Below are 18,969 nucleotides of genomic sequence, written 5' to 3' on the forward strand. Positions count from 1 at the left end.
GCAACAATACTAATGAATGAGAACACCTCCTCCATCTTCCTGGGAGAGTCCTATTCCCCCCTCAACTGGCTTTCAGGCTAACAGCCCTCTCCAGGCTGATGACCCCCCCCCCATCCACCCCTGCCTGTAACCTCTGCTGTGGTGTGCCTGACTGCTGACCAGGTGAGAGGACAGCTGATGACTCAAACAAGGCTGCAGGCCCCGATGGCGTTTGCCCCGGGGTGCTAAAAGCCTGTGCCCCCCAGCTATGTGGAGTCCTCCAACATGTCTTCAACCTGAGCCTGAGTCTTTAAAGGGTCCCTGTTCTGTGGAAGACATCTTGCCTCTTTCCTGTACCGAAGACGCCGCGTCCCAGTGGCTCCAAAGACTACAGACCGGTGGCACTGACCTCCCACATAATGAAGACCCTTGAGAGACTGGTGCTGGAACAGCTGCGGCCCATGGTCAGACTCCTCCTGGACCCCCCCTTCACTTTGCTTACCAGCCCCAGCTGGGAGTTGAGGACGCCATCATCTGGACCCACCCACCTGGACAAGCCGGCAAGCACGGTGAGGATCATGTTTTTTGACTTCTCCAGTGCTTTCAACACCATCCGGCCAGCACTGCTGGGGGAGAAGCTGGCAGTGATGCAGGTGGATGCGCCTTCGTGTCCTGGATTGTTGACTACCTGACTGACAGACCACAGCATGTGCGTCTGCAGCACTGTGTGTCGGACAGTGTGGTCAGCAACACTGGGGCGCCTCAGGGGACTGTCCTCTCTCCCTTCCTCTTCACCATCTACACCACAGACATCAGCTACCACACAGAGTCCTGCCACCTTCAGAAGTTTTCTGATGACTGCTGTGGTGGGATGTATCAGCGGTGGTAATGAGACTGAGTACAGGGCTGTGGTGGGTAACTTTGACTCATGGTGTTGCTCAACGTGACAAAGTCTAAAGAGCTGGTGGTAGATCTAAGGGCCAAGGCACCAGTGAACCCGGTTTCCATCCAGGGGTTCAGTGTGGACATTGTACAGGATTACAAGTACCTTGGAGTACACATGGACAATAAACTGGACTGGGCTAAGAACACTCAAGCTGTTTACAGAAAGGGCCAGAGCTGACTCTATTTTCTGAGGAGGCTGAGGTCCTTCAACATCTGCTGGACAATCCTGAGGATGGTTTATGAGTCTGTGGTGGCCAGTGCTATCCTGTATGCTGTTGCATGCTGGGGCAGCAGGTTGAGGGTAGTGGACACTAACAGACTCAACAAACTGATCCGTAAGGCCAGTGACATTGTGGGGGTGGAGCTGGACTCTGTCGGTGGTGTCAGAGAGAAGGATGCTGGCCAAACTACGTGCCATCTTGGACTATGTCTCCCACCCACTCCATGAAGTGCTGGTCAAACAAAGGAGTATCTTCAGCGAAAGACTCATCCCCCAAAATGCACCACAGAGTGCCACAGGAAGTCATTCCTGCCTGTGGCCATCAAACTCTTTAACTCCTCCCTCTAAGTGTCAGTCTCTATGACCCTAGGTCATTAAACTGGACATTAGATCATTAACATCACTGAAATAACTGTACAGGATTCTCTGTTTAAATCTCCTGTGCAATATACACTGTTTTCAGATTATTTATTGATATTTATTCATACTTCTATTACTACTGTGCAACATCCACCGTCTCATAATCATCTAATAAGCTACACTTAACTTGACAGTTCTCATTATTGCACTATTACTTATTACTTATATTATTACATTGCATTATACCGTACATACTTATCAACCTCTAAATCCACTTTGGTACTTATTACAACTTATTTTAGCTTTTATACTTGTACTTAATTGATCTTACCTGTATTATAGTGTATTATATTTTGATTTGCTTAGTACTTCTATTCCTTCTATTCTCAATCGTGCATTGACGTAATAGTGAGCAGCTGTAACGAAAGAGTTTTCCCTCAGGGATCAATCAAATATTTCTGATTCTGATTCTGTTGCAATATCGATTCCAGCCATCAGTGGCAACACTGAGGCAATACATCTGCGTACATGTATCCCTTCTTGGTCAAGTTGATGTTTTCTTTCCAGTTTTTGTTGCGTCTGCAGCTCCAGCTAACAACTAGGTCATCACCAGTTGTAGCTAGAATGATGACTGCCACATTGTTGACATTGTTGTAGTGCATTGAACCTAAACACTGCTGCTGGTTGAATGTAGTAGAATGTCACATGTTCAGTCTGCAATTAGGCCCCATTCACAACAGCAACTTGTCAAACCCCAGTGGGCAACCAATTATCATTAATCATCAAACACCAATCATCTCTCTTTCTCCGCCTCTTCAGCGCAGCTTGAGTTTCTCTGTCAGAACAGGGCCTAAGAGCTGTTCGGCTTACTGACTAGAAACACTTGGCTGCTAGTTTTTGTTGAATGCTAACCATTTCTAGCCAACTGAATCCCAATTGCTTTTCATGGGATTTTGCCAGAGATGGCACAAAGCCATCTCTTGATTCTCATTTGTAATAAGGATGCATACAATTGTGTTGTAGCACAAGCAGAAAATAACTCTTAGCTAGCTCATTTAGCTTATTGGTGTCATGCTGTGCTGGAAAGAAAGACTGAATCACCAAACATTGTGTTTGCAATGAAAAGTGGGTATTTAAAGTCAAGATTTTGTGTATTTGTATGATTTTTTTGCGTCCATACTGGTAAAAAAAATCAATATTGGCTTTACAGACAACAACATTCATAGCATTCATTATCATTAACCGTACCTTCTTGATGGAGACAACAGCTTCCTGTGTCTCAACATCGGTAGTGACCTTGAAGTGCTCCCCTTCATCTATGATCAGATAACTCATGTCTGTGTTCTCTCCCATGTCTGCATCTGTGGCAATGACCCGTCCAACTGGTGTCCCCACGGCCACCCCTTCTGACACCGAAAACTGGTACATCTCTGGTTTATGGAGTAGGTGGCCGTAGGTGGAAATTGTATAGACGGATAAAACAAGGAGAGTTAGGTTTAGCAAAGCAGCAGAGAGATGGAATGACAAAAACAGTGTAGGTATAGAAAACACCACAAAAGAAGAAGGATGAGAGACAAAGGTAACATGGAGAAGAAGAAAACACTAGTGGAGGAAGGATGAGGAAAGATCGATGGATGGCCGTAGGTGGAAAAGGAAGGTGGGAAGTGAGGATATTGGTAAAAGAGATGGATAGGGAGCAGAAACAGAAAAGTGGGATCAGGAAGAGATGAGAGAGTAACAAAGATAAAGAAGGTAAAGAGAGGAAGAGACAGGTAATGGAAAAATGAAGTTGGGATAGACAGCGACAAATGGACTTAAGGCAGTTATTGTCAGTGTGATCATTGCATTCACATAAAAGGGAGTGTACAAAATAATTGATCTTTTGTCCATACACAACAATTTCCTCCATCTGAATAAATATTTGTTAGAACTACATTAACAGTTGACACTAGCCCTACATATTTGCCTACCAGAATTCACATTGAATTTACATGATATTCCTGTTACAATATAAATAGATTAATATGCAATTATAACTGTATAACTGAAATTGTATTATATTAAGTGAGTGGTGTGCACGATAAAGTACATGATAACGTATATACTTGTGCTGACACATGCTATCAATCCTAAATCTGAAGTTATATTTCAAATGACAGAAAAGACTGAAGAAAATGTGTAAGATCTGCCAGAGTTCATAATGAAGAAGATATAAGAAATAGGACATAAAACTTCATTGTTCCCAAGAGGGAAATTATGTGAAAACATCAAAGACCTTCCATATACAGTATGTCATCTTCCATTGCATCTTATTCATGAAGCTGCTTTCCAAACGCTATCTATTCCCCATACCATACAGAGGAGACACTCCAATCCTGCAGGGTTTATCCTTCTAACTGGGTAAATATGATTTACTTAGATGAAAAAAGGATTTATATAGAAATAAGAAAAGGTGTATGGTGACATATCAAATACAATAAACCAAGCTGTCAGATGCTGTTCCTCCAGCTGTAACAAAAGTAATAGTGTTATGGTTTAACTCCAAAAAAGAAGGTGAATTACAGAGTTGAAATGAAAGCAAGAAAGGGAAGTACTATTTTTCATAAAACTAATTATTATTCAGTTAGGAGTAGCATTTAGCAGGTTATTATGTCTGTAACTGGGAAGAACACCACATTAGGTGCTAGTGAAATATGACTTTTAAAAGCTGTGAAACCTTAAATACACTCACTTTTTATTGTGCTACATGTACAATGTGTCAAAAAATGAACCAGACTCTTCCGATGTTTGCTTCAAAGAAAGCTATCTTGCTACTGAATTACGTGTTTGTGTGGTGAGGTGAGAGATATTACATTTTTAGCTGAACATTTTAACTCTACCTGTTGTGCATGTGTGCACTGAAAGCCATTTAGTCCAAAAAAACACCTCACCATCATAAATCCATAACTTTTCAATGAGGGAACAATCAACCGTATTGATTCAGTCCTCTCTTGACCCTAGTTTAAAAATAATGATCAAACGTGCAGTGGAACGCATCAATTCTCCACATTTGATGAACTACTTTGTTATGGGTTGAAGGTTTGATTGGCCCATAAATTTAAGTTAGGTGATTTTCTCTGAATGCATGCAGGCCATTCAGTATGGTCACTGATGCTGCCATTGCAAATTGGCGTCAGTGGCCTGCATGTTGCAGACTATATTGTATGTCTTTTATCATCTTCTCAGTGTTTCTGTGTCTTGGCTTTCACTTTCCTCATAATTTTTCCTCCCTCTCTTAATTCTCACTTGTGTTGTACACACTCAGTCAGTTCTGACTCTTTTCTCTCTGCCACTTCCTCCCTCTACTCCTGTTTCTCACCGTGTCTTTTTCTGTCTAAAGTAAGATAATACACAGGAGACACTCACTCTGTGGGAAGCGCGGTGGGTTGTCATTAACATCTGTGATCACTATGGTCACCGTGGTGGAGCCAGAGAGACCGCCCATTTGTCCTGCCATGTCTGTTGCCTTGACGACCAACTCGTAACGATCCTGCGTCTCACGGTCCAAATCTGCCACTGCTGTCATGATGATCCCTAATGATTGAGAGATGGAGGAGAGATTGAAGAAGAGAGACAGAGGGATGGGGAGAGAGAGAGAGAGAGAGAGAGAGTAGGAGTAGTAAGTGAGGCCAATGGAAAGGTTACATTAGTTGTTAGCACTTATGCAATAACCAACTATATTTCCCCTCTCAGTTTGAATATCAACTTCTGCTAAGCACTGTATTATGGAGACACAAGTGCAGCACATTCCATATCACCTCCTCAGACTGACTGGATGGAAGAGATTGTGTCATATTTGCTCCTCTGCGCATACACCATTTTATGGCTCAGCTGTATTAAAATGAATAATATATAGGGGCAGAATGAAGGCATGCCTCAGCCTCCCTGAACAGCATTACAACTCTTCCATGATGGGTAAGACTGCAATCAAACCTGAGAAGTGGATTTCAAAAGAGCAAGCGAGGGACAAAGAGGAAGTGATATAATGTAGAGAGTGAGTTAGAAGGCACACAGAGAGTTTCAGTGGCTTCATTTACTCTGCAGTGCACATTCTAACATTCTAACATGTAAAAGTGCAACTCCCTAATTTCAACTGAAGATCAGGAGAATAACAAAGAACTGACAAACCATTGTGACAGTCTGACCAATACTAGAAAAAGGTTATGTTAAATGTTAATTCTCACCATAATGTCTTGTCGTTGTTGGGCTGAGAGAATATGACATTCTCTTTGTAGAGTTTACATAAAAACTACATTTAGTTGCACGAAGAGCCAGTAGTGTGGTCTCTCTTTTATTATATATCTGTCTCCCTTACACTCTCACAAACTAGCACATGGTCCTTCTTGGTTGGCACATCTCTTCCTTATTGGCCCAGCAGCAGCAACATCAGGTTGGTTTACTGTGCAGTAGTAATATAATTCCACTTTACCCCTTGGGATTTTCCACATCAGCATCTATTGATGCATTTCCTGGGCTTGGTGTTCTGTCTCACTCCCAAAGGTTTGCATTGTGTTGGGTACACAACTCACTGATTCCAGTCACATTAGCCTTGGGCCATGTTCTGTGAGTAGCCAAAATACAGTACATGCAGCACTAGAGGTAAGGAGGGAGGCAGATGACATGCTCCTCTTTCATCCACCAAAGGCCAAAGGGGATGCATCTAAATTAGGGCTGTCAAAAGTAAAGCCCCAATCCGCCCAAAACTAGTATACAGCACCATTGCTCCAACATCACAGTAAAGACTACTGTATATGTAGATAAGTCTACGCGTCTATGCGTGGTCTGTATTTATGAATGCAGTCAGTGAAGTCTATGCAGTCCATATTCCAATGCACATCATGTAGCCTTAACATTAACCAATTTAACTGAATAATAGTGCTGTGTATACCAACTGTGAAATAGTGCCTAAGCATGGTAATGTATTACATTAATATGAAATAAATGATGATGTTCCAATCATTTTTTACTCCCATCAATTGCATTTCTGTTTTCATCTCGCTAGGCAATGGAAATCTAATTCTACTGTGTACCTACGATACAAGCTGTTCTGGTATTTGGGCCTTCATGGCTACTATAAGAATTGAAAATAAGTAGTTTTGCCAGGCTAAGGTGTCTACGTGTGTCAGAGTGCCATTTCCTCTGCCGTGTGTGCACTGTCAGTAACCAATGCATATTGCTGCACTCACGTTTTCACAGGAGGTGCCATTGCACTCTTACAGTGTAGTAAGTGCTGTGGACAAATCTACATCTAGCACATAGAACAGCCATCTGTGGCATGGACAAAACCAGGAAAAGCTGCACATATCTACGTCTACACTTTCAACCATTGTATTCATATACAGAACCTGTGTTGCTTTTTTGTACTAGTTCTTTTTGCCGTGAAATATAGAAGCTTCCATTGTTGCCACTGTGCTTTGGAAGGAGGAAAAGGAAGTAATTGACTCAGTGTTAGCGCAGAAAACCAAACCAAAAAGCCAATCATAAACAAGGAACATCGCACATTCGACATAAGTGCAGACCGCTGTGTTTTTCCATTTCGAGAAGTACACAGCAGCCCTTTGCGGAAGCTGCAATAGTATAATTGTGGAGGTTTGACATGGTGCATGTCAGAACAGACACTAGCACAAAATGCACTGAGATGCCCTAAAGGCAGACTCAGTGGTACCCCATGCCACTGTACACTGAACTGTTGATAACATGGATATTGTTATCAACTTTATTTATTATTTTGTAATATTTGATTTCTTCCAAATTTGTTATAATTCTGTGAGTACATTTTTTTTACACAAACCTAAGGTAATTGTAGGTCTGTCTGAATTTCTATCTCAAGGCATTTTTCATAAACCACTGAAGTTGATATCAAGTACTGTATTCCTGGATGAAAGATGCAGGTATATGTTTTTTTAGTCTATTGTTAAATTATAACACTAATAGAATAATCCATAATAGAATAGCAAAGTAGGAATTAAAACATGTAAATGTGTTTTAGTAGATACCGCTTTAAAATTATTATTTTTATAGTTTTCTATATAACAATGATATCATGAGCTACTTTCACATGAAAAAAGGAAACGCCCTCATATACAGGGTATGGTTCAGTCCTTGTAAAATCACCCCTTTGACTCAGATACTCAAAAACACCTACAGACAATTCCAAGGTGGCCAAAGCGACAGAAAAAACACAGTGACTTGCTGTTCAGTGTGTTGTCAGGGTGAGAGAGTGATATTAATGAGGCAGATTTCACAGCTGTTCTGTCTCCTCTTCATTTTGACCTTCTTGACTCGCACCTATTAGGCTGGCCTGCCTGCCTACAAAATGGGGAAAGGGGGTGGGTAGAATGGGGGTTGTGAGACAGAAGCTGGAATGAACCATCCAGTCTCCTGGCTAGTCCCACCAAGGTAGAGCCATTTATTATCCATGACCAAAAAAGGAATCATTAAAACTTTAGTGCTTCTCCCTGGAGGGGATTTGAAGACAACACCGATGCTAAGCTACTCCTGAAAGACTGTGGGTCAGGCCATATCACTCCTATAAGCCCCACACAGTTGGGGAATTTTCCATTATACAGCTGTAGGGATTTTTCGTATGGTAAATCTGGATTTGGTGGAAATACAGTGGTGTGAAAAAGTGTTTGCCCACTTCCTGATTTCTTATTTTTTGCATGTTTGTCACACTTAAGTGTTTTAGATCATCAAACAAATTTAAATATTAGTCAAATTTAAATGAATGTTGTTATTATTAAGGGAAAACAAAATCCAAACCTACATAGTATGAAAAAGTGATTGCCCCACCTGTTAAAACATAACTTGACTGTGGTTTATCACACCTAAGTTCAATTTCTCTAGCCACACCCAGGCCTGATTACTGCCACACCTGTTCTCAATCAACAAATCACTTAAATAGGACCTGCCTGACAAAGTGAAGTAGACCAAAAGATCTTCAAAAGCTAGACATCATGCCGAGAAGAAATTCAGGAACAAATGAGAAAGAAAGTGATTGAGATCTTTCAGTCTGGAAAAGGTTATAAAGCCATTTCTAAAGCTTTGGGACTCCAGCGAACCACAGTGAGAGCCATTATCCATAAATGGCAAAAACATGGAACAGTGGTGAACCTTCCCAGGAGTGGCCGGCCGACCAAAATTAACTCAAGAGCGCAGTGATGACTCATCCAAGAGGTCATAAAAGAGCCCACAACAACATTCAAAGAACTGCAGGCCTCACTTGCCTCAGTTAAGGTCAGCATTCATGACTCCACCATAAGAAAGAGACTGGGCAAAAATGGCCTGCATGGCAGAGTTCCAAGACGAAAACCACTCCCTAGCAAAAAGAACATTAAAGAAAACGTCTTGATGATCCCCAAGACTTTTGGGAAAATACTCTGTGGACTGAAGAGACAAACGTTGAACTTTTTGGAAGGTGTGTGTCCCATCTGGCGTAAAAGTAACACTGCATTTCAGAAAAAGAACATCATACCAACAGTAAAATATGGTGGTGGTAGTGTGATGGTCTGGGCCTGTTTTGCTGCTTCATGACCTGGAAGACTTGCTGTGATAAATGGAACCATGAATTCTGCTGGCTACCAAACTCCTGAAGGAGAATGTCTGTCCATCTGTTCGTGACCTCAAGCTGAAGCGAACATTGGTTCTGCAGCAGGACAATGATCCAAAACACACCAGCAAGTCCACCTCTGAATGGCTGAAGAAGAACAAAATGAAGACTTTGGAGTGGCCTAGTCAAAGTCCTGACCTGAATCCTATTGAGATGCTGTGGCACGACCTTAAAAAGGAAGTTCATGCTCGAAAACCCTCCAATGTGGCTGAATTACAACAATTCTGCAAAGATGAGTGGGCCAAAATTCCTCCACAGCACTGTAAAAGACTCATTGCAAGTTATTGCAAACGCTTGATTGCAGTTGTTGCTGCTAAGGGTGGCCCAACCAGTTATTAGGTTTAGGGGGCAATCACTATTTCACACAGGGCCATGTAGGTTTGGATTTTGTTTTTCCTTAATAATAACAACATTCATTTAAAAACTGCATTTTGTGTTTACTTGTGTTATCTTTGACTAATATTTAAATTTGTTTGATGATCTGAAACATTTAAGCGTGAAAAACATGCAAAAAAAAAAATCTGGAAGGGGGCAAACACTTTTGCACACCACTGTATAACCCAGGATTCTGATATAAATGCTAGGTGACTACTAGGTGACACATTTGCTATTCTTTGATCCTTAGCACTAGTGGGGCAACTTTTAGGCTACTATGTGAACACCCTGTGCATCGGGTCTGATGGACATCAGCAGAGTATAAACAAAATCAATAAAACAGGTGTTAACAGTAAAACCAAAACAGTTAGGAAAAACACATTTAATATATGTGTAATTAGCATGTATATTTTGGTTGTTTTTTTTTGTTTGTTTTTTGCATTGAATGTCCAGGTAATATCTGCTATGATGATTTTGACTGTTTCTTATTATACAAAATAAGTTCTTAGTCTTGAAGGTCGCACTATACACTATGTTGTGCCAAGCAATTTATGCCATGTGGTATTTTGAGTGTTTGCTAAAAGGAGCCAGTAGTTATTGGCTAAAAGTTTATAAAGTTGCTTGTTTTTGGCCAATTGATTTTATGTTTTTGGCAACAAATTTTGAATGATCTGGGAATTATGGTCTCTGGGCTTTATATTGCTTAAAATATTAGGAGCACAAGAAAATCTTGTGAGAAAAATAAATAAATAGCAGTGCTGAATGGGTGGTCTTTATCATTCTTACCTGTGTGTCTGTCAACAGTGAAAAACTTTTCTCCATCCAGTACACTATACACCACTCTGGCACTGCTGCCGTATGTAGGGTCGTCAGCATCTGATGCAGTAACCTTCATAACGGATGTTCCTGTTGAAAAGAGACAACATAATGTCAAAAAAGAGAATAAAAACTTCTGAGCCAGAAGGCCACTGGGGAAACTTTTGCTGAATTAAGTTAAGTTAGTGTATAATGTTGATGGAATGGCAGCTGTGGGGATGTGGGTGTTTTCTTTGCTTGTGTGTGTGTGTGTGTGTGTGTGTGTGTGTGTGTGTGTTTGTGTAAAACTCTGGTACTTCTGTCTTTGTGAGGATCAATATGAGTTTCAGACCTTGACATTTGTACAAAAGTAGGACATTTGCACATGTTTGTGTACACACCTGTGTGTGTGTTCATGCGTACTTGTCTGTGATTATACTTGGGAAAGGGAGGTTAATGCATTTGGGTACCACTGCACCAGGTACCTATTTCATTTCTATGCACATAATTTTCCAAACAAATTTTTTGATGTTTCAAATTACCTTTTCACTACACCAATGCTCAGAGTTGTTTTGCCTCTCATTGGCACATGAGTTGCGCTCAGAGATGAAAGGAAACATGGAGTCACAAAGTCAACATTATATCTTCAAAGGCTGTTAGAAGCTTAGGAAATCTACCACAAACAATTACTCGTGATTACCGGCACTTAGGCAGAGAATAGTCATTTCTACATGAAGCCTTAAAATTTGGATTTGTGAAGCATCAGTGTATAAATCATTATTTCCCACTTAGTGTAGTATATTTGTCAACAGTGTGCATACACAAGCCTCTGGCAGCAAATACGGTGGTGCATCTCTCTATTTAGTCACACAGTTTAGTTAAAGCTCAGCCTAAAGCCTATAAAACTTCATAGTTCTTCATTTTTAGGTTAAGAAACAACCGTATACTTGCCTTTTAGCATGTGAGCACATTTTTTTCTTTCTATATATATATATATATATATATATATATATATATATAAATAATTTCATTTACAAGAAAAGGAAAATAAAAAGGGAGACGTTCCGGACGCCGTAGGTCCTCAAGGACAAGAAGTCAGTCTTTGTCTCCTTTTCTCTGGCCAATGCTATGGGTAATTACTGACAGCTGGTGTTGTCCACCAAAGGTCATCGCTGTAGCCTTTCTCAGAGCCCTGTCATGCTACTGTCCATCCACATAATGGCCATATGCTAATGATGCTAATTAGTGAGAAGTGTCAGAGCACTGTTTGTTTCCTGTCATCCAATGGAGCTCCTAAGGGGGAAAGAGGGAGGGAGAGGCCAGTGGATTATCATTAAAGTCACCCAGCCATTAAATCAGACAGCTCAGATCACTATCCTGTAGCTGTCATATAGCAATCTTTTGTTCTCCCTGTATGTAGATAAGGAGCTGGCCGGTTTGCATGCTAACACATAGCTAGCATATGATGCAGCACTCTACCTGGTCTATGATACTAGTGAAACAAATGAGGGTGTGCTATTTTGCAGCTATTCTGAACTTCTTGGCAACATGACATATTAGCTCAAAGATAAAATATCCTCAGAAACAATTGGTGTGAACACACAAAAATAGATGGATGGATGAATGGATCAGTGTTTTTCCAGTATGTGCAAAACCAAAGAATCATGAATTCTGTCAACAACCTTGTGTGGTTCTCAGTTAAATCCGGATATATTGCAGCGTCCTGTGGATTCAAAGCAGTGCATATTAACTAGGATGGAATGAGCTTTTCATATTCATATTCTGAGTCGTATCATACAGTCATTACCTCATCCAAATATGCAATAGTACACACCAGCCTGATCCTTAGAAGATCAAGATATGCTACATCCCAGTTGGGGGATGAGTGAGATATCATTCTTATCATACTGAAAACATAAGGCTATATGGAGGCTAGGCATCACTGGCAACAGGCAGGGGTCTGTTAATTCTGTCTACCTGGTTGGCCCTACTGCTGTGGGTCCAACAAAGCCTTTTTCGTCCATGGGATTACTCCCTTATCTTAATTTTCCCCAGGTAACAATCAGTTTGATGCTCAGCTGTTTCTGGGTACTGGCTGGCAGCAATGTCAGATGGCTTGGAAGAACTATATAAATGCAAATGCTTTATTGTGTTTATATTAAAAAGAGAGGTGAAGCAGTGAGTTTGGCACTTGGGTTCTTATTAAAGCTCTGGCTTGCTGTGTTTTCAGTGGGAGCAGTCATTACTTACAGTATCTGTTGGCATGGTCGGCATCTCACTTAAGCAGATTCTACTGTTGATGGACTTGTGGGAATTCAATAAAAAATATTGACTTTCTCAGTTTCAAATGTAATGCATATTGCAGTAATAGGAGAAGTATGTCTAATGGAGAGAAGCTCCAGATATTCATTAGCTAAAGAGTTGTTTTTCTCTCACTAACTAAAACTTAAATCACAAATTGCTCTCAGATGAGACAGCATGCACTGTAGCAATAATAATTTTAATTACCAAAATATACAGGTTTGTCTCTGTTTATTCCCCCTCATGGGCACATTTGTTTGGGCTGAGTTTGTTTGGTTTGGTTATACAACAAAACTTACCACATCATATTCTTCACGTATCCATGCAATAACATCACTGATGAAATTTAATGACACAGTCAATTATACCTTGTGTTATTGCTTCAGTTTTTTTTTGTTTTTTTTTTACATAAACAGTAGCTTAACACTTAAAAACCAATTATTTTGCTAACACCCAGTAGTTGATGTTCTCACCTTGCTGCATTTGTGTGGAAGGGTCTGTATTTACTATACTGACATCACTGTTGGCTTTTCTTACAGGTGCAATAGAGCTGAAACATTTCTGAACATACCCAATCAGGCGAGGTCAAAAGTGCAACTGTCAACAAGAAGAGGTCAGTGAAGCTAAGTAAATCTTTAAACATTTGCGATCTCCATAATTTTGTCAGAAGTCTAAGCCAACTTGTGACACTTGCTGAACAAATAAATATTGAGTCACCTCACTTACACATGTCCTCTCCCAGTGACTTGCCTCAGCATGGAGGACTAGACAGGGTTACAACAATCTCATGGCTGTGCAACTATAATGAGGATATGGATTTATTATTCACTTAATCCTCCTGACTGCTGTTGAATGGAAGCTGTCTATTTAACATTATTTAGCACTTTGTAATAGTTAATATTTCTATAATTCTATTGTTACAATATGATAACTCCTCTTTAAGGCACTAAAAATCCCACCAGGTATGTGTTAAGTTAAGTAAATAACCTCCTGGTATCTTAGAAGTTATTCTTTTCTATTTATTATTCTGTTTATTACTGGAACACATGATACTTCTGACAATGTTGTAACATTGTCATGGTGGGAAGAACATGACGGAAGTCAAGAACAGTCATTCCAAAATAATAATGGTAAATGGTATAAATAGCGCCTTTCTAGTCTTTCTGACTACTCAAAGCGCTTCTAATAACATAGTAATACAGTCTGCGTTGCAGATGAAACTTAAGCAGTGTGCAATATCCTTTGAAGGATAATGTAAATAATATTCAGATGAAAACTAACCCATCTGTGGTGAAATGGAGTAAGGAATAGGGTTGTTTTTGGGGCGTGGAGGATTCGGTGGAGGGTGGGTGACGATGGCTATATAGTTAGATTTATGCATGAGTTTGGTTTAATGGTATCAACACAGGCTGTTGGAATGGCTTCCCACACCATTTCAGCACTCTGGGAGAGATGGTTCAATTACTGCAAAGGGAGCTAGAGGAGTGCACCACGTGTGAGACACTAGACTGACAGCTATTTAAGAGGCAGCCTCGTAAAAGAGATTTGTGCCTATCTCAGCTGGTGCCGTACTGGTGCGAGCTTCACTGGAGGGGTCTAACGGCTGCAGCACTGAGCCTCTTTCCCGCTCTGACCCGCCTTAATCTGCAGGACTGAGTGCTCCCCGCCCGCATTATGGATCATTTAGTAAAGCCATAAAAGCTGAGGTGTTTTCACATGAAAAGTTATTTCTTCACTACTTCTACTGTGATTCATTTCTCTCTCATCCACGTAAATGCCCCATGAGAGAAATGAGGGGAGAGAATGAGGGGAGAGAACGGAGGGTGAGAGAGAATGAAGTATAAAGGGGAGGAAAATCTGCCATGTCATAAAAGCCAATAGCCTGCTCACATTGATCCTCTTCGCAATCTCTACACAGATTTAGGGATATTTTTCATCTCTCCTGACAGAGATTGTAAATTGAATCTTTGTTAGACTTTGAACTTTTAATAGATCTGATTATTATTTGTTTTGTAGACGATATTGTGGGCCAGTGTGGCATGTCAACTTTAAATCTTAACCTCTTATAATTTTAAGCATGTGTCTCTAGACAAACATTGACAAAAAGTTGTCAACTCTCAATCTGAAGAACAATCATCAAGGTACAGAAACAATTCTTGTGCAGAAACCTTCCTATACCTTATAAAAAAATAAGGAAATCCTTCAAGTATATCAAACCACATTATAGATTAATTATTAGATTTGGATACCTCCCCTTGTATCTGCAGGCAGGTATCAACATTATTGTTTTAGACACATTGTGTATTCCTTGCACAATGCCAAAATGTATAATGTATAAGAAACTAGACTATGCCATGTCCATACTTCTCAATAATGGAAAAGTGAGAGCCTTAATCAATTACACAATTGTGAATCTATCATTCTGCTGTTGTCATACACATCTCCCGTGCCTCCTCACACACTGAATCACATATTCTCTCTCTCTCTCTCTCTCCGTCCCCCCCTCCACGACATGCATATTGATTCATACACAAGACCACACACACAGATCAGCCAAAATCAATTATGTCAAGCACTGTGGTTGATCACATAATGGTGGATGTTACTGGCCATATACATAAAGGTGGTTGGCAGAGAATATTGATTGTAAGTTGCTCCTGCCTTGTCGCATTGCTCTCTGCTGTGATCCTACTGCTCCAAATGTCTCATCTTCTGTTAGCATGACAGGCTCCGGCTGTCCTAATGGTGACTGCATCAATTTGCAGCCTCCTGGGCAACCTCTCTGGACCACAGCAACAGGAAGGGTGGTTATTACTTTAATCCCCTTGTGGAGTTCTCACATTACATACAAAAGCAGTGGGAAATGTATGTCCAATGCTGACTATGCTGAGGGTATGAGCAAGAGAGAGAGAGAGAGAGAGAGAGAGAGAGAGAGAGAGAGAAATAAAAAAACAGGAACAGAAAATCAAAGGAAATAAGACTTAAGGTACAGAATGACTACTCTTGTGGTACTACCACCTTCTAAGACCCATACCGAGCAAAGCATATTAAGATCGTAATTCATGTTTGACAACTTACTTACTTACTATCAATAAGCAGTAATTAGGGGGTTATTGAGGAAAAAAACTCTTTGTTAGTTAATGGCCTACTAGTTGTACAATATGGTCATGAAAAATAAGGCATTAATAAGTGCTTTATAATGACTAATAAAGAGCCAATATACTACTAATATACTTGCTAATAAGCAACTAGTTAATGGTGAATATGTGTACCTTAATATAAAGTGTTATCAATGGTTCATTTTGTTGCATTATAACTCTAACTTTTTAAACCATTATTGACAGGACTTTCTTTTTTACTGCTTTATTCTGCCTATTCAATTCAATTCAATTTTATTTATATAGTACCAATTTATAACATAAGTTATCTCATTGCACTTTTCCTATAGAGCAGATCTAGACCATACTCTTTATAATATTATTTACAGAGACTCAACAAATCCCACCATGAGCAAGCACTTGGCGATAGTGGCAAGAAAAAACTTCCTTTTAACACTTGCCTAGTGCTATTCTATGTCTTAGTCACTATAAACTCCCTTAATATGCCAGTTATATCGTGTATTTTGTGTATAAGTCTAACACTGATGTTGTACTTTTGTACATGGAGATAGATGGGGCAGTGACCTTCACGAAGACACTTAAAAAGTACATTCCACAAGGCTTCTCCTATGCTGCTCTCAATCTCTACACCTCATTTCAGTTATTTTATGAAGCACCTGTCAACTAGATGCCTTTTGCAGTAGCAAATCTGCCCTTACATATACTGCAAAGTACAAAAAAAATATTTCATTTGTTAGGAACTGTGCTGTAGTCATGCTATCTTCAAACAAAGTGTGCTTCATACTTTAAATCAATTCAGTTTCCATTAAAATGAACATTTGGTCCAAAGACAAACTGCTACAACATACTTAATTAAAATTATTCTTAAAAATGCACAGGGTGTTGGTGTGGCATTTGCAGAGATGACATGCCTTGAGGTATGGAGAAATGCAAGAAAGCCTCAGACGCTGACATTTCTTTAGTAGATACAAGTACAGGACATTGTCTTATACTGTATCTCTGTTTTTTAATGGCCCTTGCGGTTGGTGAGTTTTTCCAATCTGGCTTTATATATTAGACTGTATCTTTGATAGAGAATAGGATAAATGTCAGTTCAAGGATACCATGTTGCTACTTTGAACTGTGTTTGGCAATTCTACACTACATCAGCTCATGTCATTAGTAGATACTAGCTGAGGATAGTAGTCAGCTTAATGTCTGTTATCAGACTGCTATTTGCCTGCCTGTTGTTCTTTGGACACTGTGCACTGACTTATCAATCAGTGTTACCTGAGGTTTCTAGAGGCTACAGAGCAGATGTCATGTCTAGCCACATCTCTGCCACTCAGAGTTCCTGAGGTCCTCTCTAATGGAACCACATCAATCATAGGATTAGCTCCATGAAAACTTTTCACCCTGTTGTGATCCCACCATCAAGAGCTGCCCCTCCCAGCCACATTTCCACCCGACTCCCTCGTTGTCACCCAACCTTTGAGTGGTAGGAAAGGATGTCTGCCTCAGTGACCTAATGGTTTCAAACCCAACAAATCGGGCTACTTAGTCAGTCAGCTCGCACAAGGACTGAAGAACAGATTGGCGGATGTCTCAGTATGCATGTTGTAACACGGTGTAATACTGATTTCAAATTGGAAAGGCCTGTCTTTATTACTTCAGTATTAGCTGGGTGTGTGGAGCATAAGCATTAGCTTGGGGTCATGCAGTATGTGTGTCTAAAAGCTCAATCTATCCAATGCTCAACTGTTGAAGATGCCGACATATATTATTGTTTGGCAGCATACCAGTTTGACATTACTTTAACCTCTGTGTTTTTAAAAATTTTGAGGCCTAGCTCAAAGCTACTTAAATATTTAAACACTTAGTATGGCTGTGGAAAACCGGAGGGAAAACAAATGGATCCAATTCAAATATTAATGATGAGGCTTTCCAAAACATAAACATTAGCCAAACATGTTATTCTACGTAAGCTAACTGGTATTAACATATAAGTAGTATGGAAAAGCTGTTGTCCATATATAAAGGTAAATTCAGAGCCCAAACTGTTATGATCATATCTGTTAGTGCTATGAGACACACACTGCCTGAGGCAACACAAGAATAGGAAAGAAATATTTTCCCATTAATTCTACAGTCACACTTATTTATTGTTGTGCCTCAATAGGGATGTCCATTTCATTTCTTTAAATAAATATCCACACTGAACCACAACATGTGCCTATCCAACTGTCTCTAAGGTAACAAGACACTCATAATACATAATTATTATCATTATACACTTTTTTATTTTATTTTAAGCTAAGTGGGTGTTGCAATCTTGAGAGCACAGTTTTAAAGACAAATCTCACTTGTCTCAATCTCTTCTTCTTCTGCAAGAAAAAATTCAAGCCCTATATAGTACAGCTATACTACGAGGAAAATAATAAACAAAACAAAGGTACACAAGGATGGGAAAACTAATTTGGAATATAAAACTAAATAATTAGAAAACATCAGTGGATGTAATGTAATGGAGAGAAAACCCTGAATAAACTAAGAAACAAACAAACAAACTTCACCTAAATAATGTTAGAAATAAGACTTCTTAACAGACCTACCAGACCCATATCTGAAAATTTTAAACAGTACAAATCTGAAAAATACATGGAAAATTAAACTAAATAAAATATCACAAAATCCCCAGTGTACTATCAATTCAGTATTTACTAATATTTCCTAAAAACTGCAGTTCCTTAGAGGCCTGCCATGCAGCTTGATACAAGTCAGCACCACAGTTGTAGCTCTTTCAGTTTTCAAAGTAGTGTTGTAAATAGGGTTGAAAAAAGTCCACCCTATTTACAATATATCTAATAAATATATCAAATATCTGCTACAGCCGAACTAGTAATTGCACTTCATCTAGATGATCTATGTTAAGAAAAAGTAAAGATCTTGGCTTATTTCAGATATTTTAGCAAGTATTCAAAAATGGGGTTTTGGGTTGGTTGTTCTTCCGGTTTGAAAAGTAGGGTTTTATATACGATCATAAAAAGATATATCTACTAAATATATCCAATATCTAGTACAGCCAAACTAGTAAAAAAAGTACACTGCATCTAGATGATCTATGTTAAGAAAAAATAAAAATGTTCGTTACTTAAGATATTTTAGCCAAAACAAGAGTCGAACATCCTGTGGTTCACAGCCGCCACATCACGTCAACGACTGACACCGAAAAAAGCCAATGGGAAGAG

At 39.7% G+C, this 18,969-nt stretch overlaps 1 protein-coding gene across 2 annotated transcripts in view; it reads right to left on the minus strand.

Moving 5' to 3' along the window:
- Positions 1–18,969, minus strand: part of LOC122864017 (cadherin-22-like) — a 164,341-nt gene that overhangs the window by 47,245 nt on the left and 98,127 nt on the right. For both annotated transcript variants that reach the window (XM_044171013.1, XM_044171021.1), the window contains 3 exons: positions 10,314–10,433; positions 4,910–5,077; positions 2,753–2,934 (listed from right to left, as the gene is read on the minus strand). In XM_044171013.1, the coding sequence (XP_044026948.1) occupies positions 2,753–2,934; positions 4,910–5,077; positions 10,314–10,433 (470 nt within the window). The remainder of the gene's footprint in view (positions 1–2,752; positions 2,935–4,909; positions 5,078–10,313; positions 10,434–18,969) is intronic.

This window comes from Siniperca chuatsi, linkage group LG2 (assembly GCF_020085105.1).
Source record: "Siniperca chuatsi isolate FFG_IHB_CAS linkage group LG2, ASM2008510v1, whole genome shotgun sequence".
NCBI classification, from domain to species: Eukaryota; Metazoa; Chordata; class Actinopteri; order Centrarchiformes; family Sinipercidae; genus Siniperca; species Siniperca chuatsi.